General features: G+C 30.9%; 1 protein-coding gene across 1 annotated transcript; it reads left to right on the top strand.

Moving 5' to 3' along the window:
- Positions 1 to 7,128: 7,128 nt before the first annotated feature.
- LOC139840055 (syntaxin-22-like) lies at positions 7,129 to 10,175 on the top strand. The gene is made up of 7 exons (XM_071830280.1): positions 7,129 to 7,498; positions 8,044 to 8,137; positions 8,424 to 8,563; positions 8,666 to 8,740; positions 9,143 to 9,300; positions 9,404 to 9,504; positions 9,818 to 10,175. The coding sequence occupies exons 1-7, from the start codon at positions 7,314 to 7,316 to the stop codon at positions 9,881 to 9,883; spliced, it is 819 nt and encodes a 272-aa protein (XP_071686381.1). The 5' UTR covers positions 7,129 to 7,313; the 3' UTR covers positions 9,884 to 10,175.
- The last annotated feature ends 291 nt before the right edge of the window (positions 10,176 to 10,466 follow it).

The following is a 10,466-nucleotide window of genomic DNA, read 5'->3' as shown; positions in this document are numbered from 1 at the left end:
TTTACCTCACACTTCACCAACAAACTGTAATTTAAAAACTTGAAACATATTATGAATATATAAAGTTCTACTTTTCTAAAACGTTTTATGATATAACGATTTCCATTATTTTAACCTTTTAACAAAATGATTCTTAAATATATTTAGTTTTGGAAAACAAAATTATCATATTTATTTGATTTAGTTTCAAACGTATAAAAACGTTTTCAGTTTAAAAAGAACTTTATTATTAAAACGTATATAACTTTTATAAATATCTAGAACTATTTTTGACAACTCATTACTTAACCAGTATGATAAAGATAAAGATAACGATATTTATATTTTATTTTATTAAATATATATAACGATTTAAATTAATATTATATATATATATATATATATTTATATGCGTATTATACGTACACAGTTTTATACTTTTACTATACTTTAATTTACCTTTACTTTACTTTTACTTTACTTTAACTTTAATAATTCATACTTTAATAATTTACTTTAATAATTCATACTTTAATAATTCACTTTAATAATTAAAAAATCTATTATAAATAGAATTCAATAGGTTTCATTATTTCATAGAAACTTGAAATTTATTTCTCTAAACTCTTTCAATCGATTTACATATATATATTTACTCAGTATTATTTTAAGATATTATTGATATACATAAAATACTACGACGAGGTCATGAGCGTATTATTTCAAAATGGATTTTTCGAACGGGATAGAGCTAAGGAAAACATGGGTTATAGCTATGAAAGTTATGGGTATTCTTCGGGGGGTATGCTCGTGAGGTCAAACTAGTGTTTATCATCTCCGTTGTGTCTACGTACCTTCCTGCAATATTGAATCTCAATATTGATACGTGAGCACTCATATCTTATCTTTTATATATTAATAGTGTATCCCTGACTAGTGCTCGAGTACTTATGATTTTGCGTGCTTGTATATTTTATTTCGTCAATATATAGTTTATGATAAATCACGAATTTGATACATATGCGACTGAGATAAGGTATATGATATGCATGTCATTGGAAAGCTGGCGAAAAATTAATAACTTTTCATTTAGAAAGCTTATGGTTTCGATGAACGGATTAAAAGATATGGTCAACTGAATTATTATTAATTTTAGTTTTATTATTATTAAAATGATTATTATTATTACTATCGTCGTTATTATCGTCGTTATTATTATTATTTAATAATAATAATAATAATTATTATTATCATTATCGTTATTAATATAAGTATTATGATTGTTATTGTTATTACTATCGTTATTACCATTAAGGTTATTATTAATATTATCATTATTATTATTATTATTATTATTATTATTATTATTATTATTATTATTATTATTATTATTATTATTATTATTATTATTAGTATTATCATTGATATTATTATAATACTTATTAGTATCATTATCATTAAAACTAATATTAATATCATCTAATTATTATGATTACTATTATTATCATTATTATGAATACGATATAAAAGAGGACTAAAAGCTATTAAACAAGTCGATTAAGAAATAATGAGTATAAGTATCATGATTCAGTTAAATTATTGTTAAGATTATGATTTAGATAAAAATATTGTTTTTATTGTTTTTATCATTATTAGTAATATTATTATGACATTAGTATTACTATAAAAGATTATTACTTGTTATCAAAATTATTATTATCATTAGTAAATATCAATATTGTTATTATTAATATTATTATTATTACTATTATTATTAAAATAATTAATAATATTATTATTATAAAATAATACAACTTTTGGTTCATTATTATTATTATCAATATTATATTATTTAATCAAATAAATACTTATATATATTTATGATACATACATTTTTATCATTAAAAAGATATTATGTGAACATTATACAAATTATAATACTTACTATATAAAAATATATTTTTACTATATATTAACATAAATTTTTATCATTAATACATTATAATAAATGATGAAATTAAAATATTGTAAGATACTGATTTAAATAAAAATATCATTTTCATTATTTTTATCATTATTATTATTATTAAAAGTATTATTAATATTAAAACTATCATTTTTACTAAAATTATCATTTTAATAGAAATATCAATGTTATTATAAAATATCATTATTATTATCATTTTAGTATTATTATTATTAAAAATTATCATTTTGAATAGAACTATTATTTTTATAAAATATTATTATTATTACTGTTAATATTAAAAGTATCGTTATTGTTAAAATTATCATGATTAGAATTAATAAATATAAATATTGTTATTATTATTAGTAGAATAATAATAATTATTATTATTACAAAATAATACAACTTTTACTTATTATTATTATCAATATCATTTTATCAAATGGATATGTGATACAAAGGTATTTTACAACATGTAATATAATTACATTAATAATACATACCACTATATTTTTATGATATTAAGTGAACTTTATAAATTTTATTACTTAAGATATATAAAAGTATGTTTTTATATATAAATTTTAATATAAATTTTTATTTATTAATAAACGATTTATATTATTTACTCTAATAAAATCTGTTAAATATATTTAAAACGACTATATTTAAGTTATATAATAATCATGTATAGATTTTGGAAGTCATTTTGGGTCAAGTTGACTTTTGTTGACTTTTGCATATCAGTCTCGAGCATTAGGATTGTGATACACTACGACTTGACCTAAATTGTTAGACAGATATTGACCAACATATAAATATATATAATTAATATAGGTTCGTGAATCCGAGGCCAACCTTGCACTTGTTCAATGCCATCATATGCATTATTACTACGAAATACAGTATTGTGAGTTTCATTTGCTCCCTTTTTAAATGCTTTTGCAATATATATTTTTGGGACTGAGAATACATGCGTTTTTATAAATGTTTGACGAAATAGACACAAGTAATCGAAACTACATTCTATGGTTGAATTGTTATACCGGATATCGCCCTTGTTGAACTTATTAGCCTAAGAATTGGTATTTATTATAATTGCCACCAATTGACGCGAATCCTAAAGATAGATCTATGGGCTTTGACACGCCCCAGTCAGAGAATTTGAACTGCTTTAGTACTTCGATGTTTATATGTTTGGGGATATTCTAGATGCATTTTGTTAATGTCGGTTACCAGGTGTTCAATCCATATGAATGAATTTTAAACACTTGCGAGTGTATGATTATTGAATAAATGAAATCTTGTGGTCTATTAAAATTATGGAAATGATTGATTACGATAAACTAATGAACTCATCAACCTTTTGGTTGACACTTGAAAGCATGTTTATTCTCAGGATTGAAAGAAATCTTCCGCTGTGCATTTGCTCATTTTAAAGATATTACTTGGAGTCATTCATGGCCTATTTCAAAAGACGTTGCATTCAAGTCGTTGAGTTCATTAAAGATTATAATTAAGCAAATGACAGATTAGGTCATTTATAGTTGGATATTATGAAATGGTATGCATGCCTATCAACTTTCGATGTAAAGAAAGTTTGTCTTTTAAAATGAATGCAATGTTTGTAAAATGTATCATATAGAGGTCAAATACCTCGCAATGTAATCATATGTTATTGTATTCGTCCTTATGGATTAGGACGGGTCGTCTCATTCTCCACCGAACCGCCTTCTTTACCACCCTCGACGAGAACTATCTCGACGGGTTAGCACGGCCACCCGGAGTGTAAAGAGGCGGTTCCCCTACAAGATACACTCAGGTCAGTTTTAGCTTGATCATTTACCATATGATCAACAACAACAACAACAACAGTACCCAATACCACTTGAGTGGTGTATGGGGGAGGTGAGATGTAGACAATCCTTCCCTTATCCGAGAATAAAAACAAGTCATTTCTCCACCCATAAAAGTAGAGAAAGTCATCCCTCTCTTTATTCGGCGGATAAAGAGATTGCTTCCGAGTGGACCTCCGGCCTTTTTTATTTATTTATAAAAATAGTAAAAAAAAAAAAAAAAAAAAAAAAATATATATATATATATATATATATATATATATATATATATATATATATATATATATATATATATATTGAGACGCCATGAAAATGATAGAATCAAAATTTCATGGGTTTAAAAGTCTCCCTGAAAATCAATTTAGGCTCTAATCGGCTAAAAAATAAAAATACTAATACTAGTACTAGTGTTAGTAAAAAATAGTTAAAAGCAATAGTAATAATATTAATACCACAAATAATATTAATAATTAATATTAACACACCCATAATACAATAATAGTAATAATAATAATAATAATAATAATAATAATAATAATAATAATAATAATAATAATAATAATAATAATAATAATAAAAATAATAATAATAAAAGTAATAGTAGTAGTCGTAATAGTACCAGTACTAGTAATACCAAGAGTATTATAGTAGTAGTAACAATAATAAAAATAATACTAATAGTAATAGTAATAATAATAATAATAATAGTAATAATAATAATAATAATAATAATAATAATAATAATAATAATAATAAAAATAATAGTAATAATAAAAATAATAATAATAAAAATAATAATAATAATAAAAACTAACAATAATAATATAGAGATAATAATAATAATAAATAAAGTAATAATAATAATAAAAAAAGTAATAAAAAGCAAAAAAAAGCAAAAGTAAGAAACCTAATGAGAAATACTATTAAAAATAAAAAAATAACATAAAAGGACGTAACCCTACTCGACTATTCTAATTCTAGCCCTCCACGCACTCCTATCAGAAGTCATGTCCTCAGTCAGCGAAAGCTCCCTCATGTCGAGCCTAAGTCTATCCATCCACCTACGTGTAGGTCTACCCCTTCTCCTTACGCCATCGACCGTGAGTGCCTCGACTCTCCTTACCGGGGCAATACGAGGTCGCCTCATCACATGCCCAAACCATCGAAGCCGTTCTTCCCTTAGCTTGTCGATGATGCTACAGACTCCAAGGTTTTCCCTAAACACACCATTTGGGATCCTATCTAACATGGTTTTACCACACGTCCACCTAAGCATCCTCATTTCTGCTACTTCCATCCTTCTCTCTTGGGCCTTCGTCATTGGCCAACATTCTGATCCGTACAACATGGCAGGTCTAATAGCTACTTTAAAGAATTTCCCTTTTAATTTGAGTGGGATCTTCTTGTCGCACAAGACCCCTTTCGCCGCTCTCCACTTCAACCAACCTACCTTAATACGATGAGTCACGTCTTCGTCTATCCTCCCCGATTTGTGGAGGACCGAACCTAGATATCTAAACGACTCTTGTGGGTGCAAGATCTGGTCCCCAATGTTGATAATCCCTCCACCATTTAGTTCATCCTCACTCCTACTGAATTCGCACCTAAGATATTCTGTCTTTTGTCTGCTGATCCGTAACCCATTTTGTTCTAAGGCCTCCCTCCATTGTTCTAGTCTTCTGTTAAGCTCCTCATTTGATTCTGATACAAGCACGATATCATCGGCAAAAATCAGACACCAAGGGATGTTCTCTTGTATTCCTCGAGACAGCTCGTCTAGAATCAAAGCGAAAAGGAAAGGACTAAGGGCCGATCCCTGGTGCAAGCCTACTTCTATCGGGAAATACTCTGTGTTTCCCACAGGCGTCCTGACACAGGACTTCGCCCCATCATACATATCCATAATAGCTCTAATATATCTACTTGGGATACCCCTAACATTAAGTGTCTTCCAAATCAGCTTTCGCGGTACGCTATCATAGGCCTTTTCTAAGTCTAAGAAGACCATCTCTAGGCCCTTTTGTTTCTCCCTATACTTCTCCATAACGCTTCTTAAAATATGAATTGCCTCCATCGAAGAGCGCCCTGGCATGAAACCAAATTGGTTTTCTGAAACCGTAGTCTCGCGTCGAAGTCTAGTCTCAATCACTCTCTCCCAAAGCTTCATAGTATGACTAAGTAATTTTATGCCTCTATAATTACCGCAGATTTGGGCATCCCCTTTATTTTTGTAAATAGGGATAATCTCGCTGAGTCTCCATTCCGTAGGCATTTTATAACTTCTAAGCGTCTTATTGAAAAGACACGTCAACCACCTGACACCATCCTCGCCCAGGCACCGCCACGCCTCTATTGGGATCTGGTCAGGTCCTACAGCTTTGTTTCTACCCATCTTTCGTAGTGCCGAACTTACTTCTTCCTTCCTGATTCTCCTACAGAAACTGTTGTTCCGGAATTGTCCTATTCCCAAGTCCTGCGGAACTTCTTGGCGCCCAGGTCCTTCACCCACGAAAAGAGTTGAGAAATACCCTTCCCATCTTTTCCTAATTTCTTCTTCCTTCACTAAGGTTTGACCGGCTTCATCCTTGATAAACTTGATGTTATCTATATCCCTCCTCCTACGCTCCCTAGCTTTTGCAATCCTGTAAATATCATTTGCTCCTTCTTTGGAGTCTAGTTTCCATATGATACGACTTCTTATCTAATTTTGAGTTGTACGTGTTATTTCACATTCAAGCTAACACTAAATATCATTAAAAAAATCTATATTTAAAGATTTTAAATTTAAACTTCAAATAAATATGTTATATGTAAGTTTTTTTTTATTTTATTTTTAAACAGCGATTGGGATCACGCGAGGGGGACTAAACCACCCGTTGCGATCATCTCCCGTTTCGACTATGCCGATGCAGCGATAATAACCCCGCCATCATCGCTGCCCGGGAGGAAACCTTGAAACCGATCCAAGGGCACGACCAAGTAAAACCTCCCTCCCCTTTACCCCCCAAACCATATGAGAAAAGTGTCATGTGTGGATACTTCATGGCGGGGATAAAATTGTGTTTTTAATATGTAGCCAACGGGAGTCGAACGTCTGACTTCTATATATATTAAATTTGTATTTGTTTAGAAGTCACGTATAATAATTTACAGAACCTAAATTTTCTTTTTATAGTTAATTAAATTTAAATTTAAATTTAAAATTGTACGTAATTGTAATTGTAAATATTTAATTGTAAATATTTAATTGTAAACTGTTACGATGATATTACGGAGTAGATGGTGGTATGGTATTATAGTCTGTGTACACCCTGTGCCTACATTTTTACTTTTCCCCCCTCACCTGTAAATCAATCATCACGTCCCTTTCCAATTCCCTACATAGATCGTTGCCCTAATTCCCACCATTTATGTACTAACCCTAACTCTGATTGCCTTTATGATCACAATTTTGCTTTCTCGATTTCACTATTCAATTCAATTAACTCAAATCATAAATCATCATTAAAATGAGTTTTCAAGATATTGAAGCCGGTGGTCGGCCGTTGAATTCACGACGGTTGAAACAACAGCAAGACCCAACGCAAGCAATAGCTTCTGGAATATTCCAGATCAATACAGCTGTCTCTACCTTTCAGAGACTTGTTAATTCCCTTGGTACCCCTAAAGACACCCCTGAGCTTCGTGATAAACTGTATGTTTTTTTGTTTTTTTATATTTTTCACGTCCTCTAATTAATTTGAAATTGACTATCGTATTTTACTTTGTAATTTGTATTTAGGTAATTGATATATTTGATGATGAATTGATCATAGCATGTGTAGCTGAGACAGTTATGTAATGAGAACCAAAACTTAATTAGATTTAACTTCTTAAATATATTTGAAATGAGTTTGAATAATGTATATATGTAAGTTCTGTGTGCTCAAGGCTGCAGCATGATTCATGAAGGATCGTTTAGCTGAGCACGTGCCCTGTTGACCCTTGAGCTTGGTTCATCAGCCCTCAACCGAGTCTAAGGGATTCGTTACCGAAGACCATGTAATTGTATCAAATGAGGGACTAATCTTGTATATTAAAGAATATTACGGCTTAAATACTAAAAAAAGTCTTTATGATATCTGTTCCGCATAACTTAAGTGATGTCTTACAGCATAATGGGTACAGAAAATGAGATCATGGTGTAGTGAATATGCATCTTTTTAGGGGAGATTTTTACTGTGAGTTGTTTGATGGTAGGCACAAGACAAGACTACATATTGGGCAGTTGGTGAAGGACACATCCGATAAACTCAAGCAAGCTAGTGAAATTGATCATCGTGCTGAAGTTAGCGTAAGTTCGTTGACCCTCCCCCCCCCCCCAACCCCACCACCACCCAAAGTCACACATTATGTAAGAATCAAAAAGTTTATAACTTGATTTGCACGCAGTAACAAAAGATGGTTACTTCCTTTTTAAAGTTTATATATTACATTGTAAATGCAAAATTTTAGTTTTCAACCATCAAATTGGCCTTATGCTTCACCATCTTTGTCTATTTGATAATGATGTTACCGTCATAAATATTATGGTTAGATGACAAAACTCCCTCTTGACTTTTCTGTAATTTTTTGTACAGGCTAGCAAAAAGATTACAGATGCTAAACTTGCAAAAGATTTTCAAGCAGTTTTAAAAGAGTATCAGAAAGCACAACGGCTTTCAGCAGAAAGGGAGACAGCTTACTCTCCTTCTATTCCTCAAGCTATTCATTCATCACGGTAAATCATCATGGAATTAGTTATTTTCTTGTGACTTTTGTCACAGTTTAAATGTGTGCTAAATTACCTTTTTGACCTCATCATTATATATATTATCTGCAGTAATGAAGGGAGTGAACCGGATGCTAGCTCTGGCGGATTTCCAGAACATCGCGCTCTTCTTGTCGAATCTAAAAGGCAAGTTTTGTACTTTATATTAGACAAATTTACATGAGGTGTCCCTGTGGTTAACCCCGGATTTCATGCGGAGTCCCTAAGCTTTTTTTGACGTGAGGGGTCCTCCTACTTTACACTCGTTTCACGAGGGGTCCCTGTCAGTAACGGGTGGGGTCCCCGTATTATACACTCGTTAAGTTGTATTTGTAAACCACAGGGACCCCTCGCGAAACGAGTGTAAAGTGGGGACCCACACGGCAAAAAAGATTATGAACCCTGCATGATATTTGGCGTAAATCACAGGACGCCTCATGTAATATTTTCTTTATATTAGTTCAGTGATCCAACCCATTCTAAAAAGGATTCACGTAATATATGATGGTGGGATTGGTATGTTAAACTCTCTAGTTTTAGTGTCTGCAGAGAGGAATTGGTACTGTTGGACAATGAGATTGCGTTTAACGAGGCGATTATTGAGGAAAGAGATCAGGGAATACAAGAAATCCAGAACCAAATTGGTGAGGTTAATGAAATATTCAAAGATCTTGCTGTTTTGGTTCATGAGCAAGGAACTATGATCGGTATGTATCATTTTCACCTTTCTAGCTCCTTATTTCCTTTTTCTTTATTTCTTTATACATGTAAGTTGTGATCCCATAATATGGCTGATTGATTTTGTTTCAGATGACATTGGTTCGAATATTGAAAACTCTAATGCTGCAACTGCACAAGCAAAGTCACATCTTGTAAAAGCATCAAAGACTCAAAGATCAAACTCTTCCATGGTAAAATTTGTGATATATTGTAGTTTATATTGTGCAAGATATCTAGTACTTTACACCTTATATAAGAAAGAAATATTATCCACTATACTAACTGTGAACCGCGTGAAATTACCATCATACCCCTGTGAACATGAACGTTCACGGTTATACAAGCAGGGGTATTTTGGTAATTTGTTTTATATATTATTTGCATTTAATCTTTAAAAATAATTCTTGCTTGTTTTTACTTGGTGAAAGGGAGCCTAGAATTACTAGTTTAATCTATTTTGTATGCATTTAATATCCGTTAAACGTTTTTTTGAATTTTTTGCAGACTTGCTTGCTTTTGGTGATCTTAGGGATTGTGCTTCTCATTGTTATCATAGTACTTGTGGCTTGACTCGGGTATTTATTAAACTGGCAAATCAGAGCTTGTTTAGCGAATGGAAGTTTCAACGTATTCTCGAAGATTCATTCATCATATCTGTGTTTGTACAAATTTACATCATGGCCGTGTGATTGCATGTTTTGCAAGTGTTTTTTCTACTAAATTGTTTTTTTTTCCGCTGTTCATTCTGGAGTATTGGTTTGTTTTATGGGTTCTAGCTAATAGATGAATCCTCCAGCCTTTTTGGTAGTGTGTGTGTGAGAGCTGAAAAATTGATTCTTGCCAATGTTTTTGGAAAATAAATTGTTTATTGTTTACTTCATTACATTTCATTGTCATCTATATCTATATTTATGTTATAATTTAAAAAGTTTATAACTACCTTACCTTTAGTGATCTGACTCTTGGTTATGGACTACTGATATTAAAGAGAAATGAGAGAGTAATAAATCTTATTGAACTGAATGGTGCAAAAACTCATTACATTCGATCCTATATTTATACTATAAATTTTACTGTGCAGTTAGGTGAAATAATAATACACCCATGATCATGAACATAGTTTGTCATCCACTTTATGTCTTTATCATAACAC

The sequence above is a fragment of the Rutidosis leptorrhynchoides genome, chromosome 4 (genome assembly GCF_046630445.1).
Source record: "Rutidosis leptorrhynchoides isolate AG116_Rl617_1_P2 chromosome 4, CSIRO_AGI_Rlap_v1, whole genome shotgun sequence".
Taxonomy (NCBI): domain Eukaryota; kingdom Viridiplantae; phylum Streptophyta; class Magnoliopsida; order Asterales; family Asteraceae; genus Rutidosis; species Rutidosis leptorrhynchoides.
This window is presented reverse-complemented; position numbering and strand designations above follow the sequence as displayed.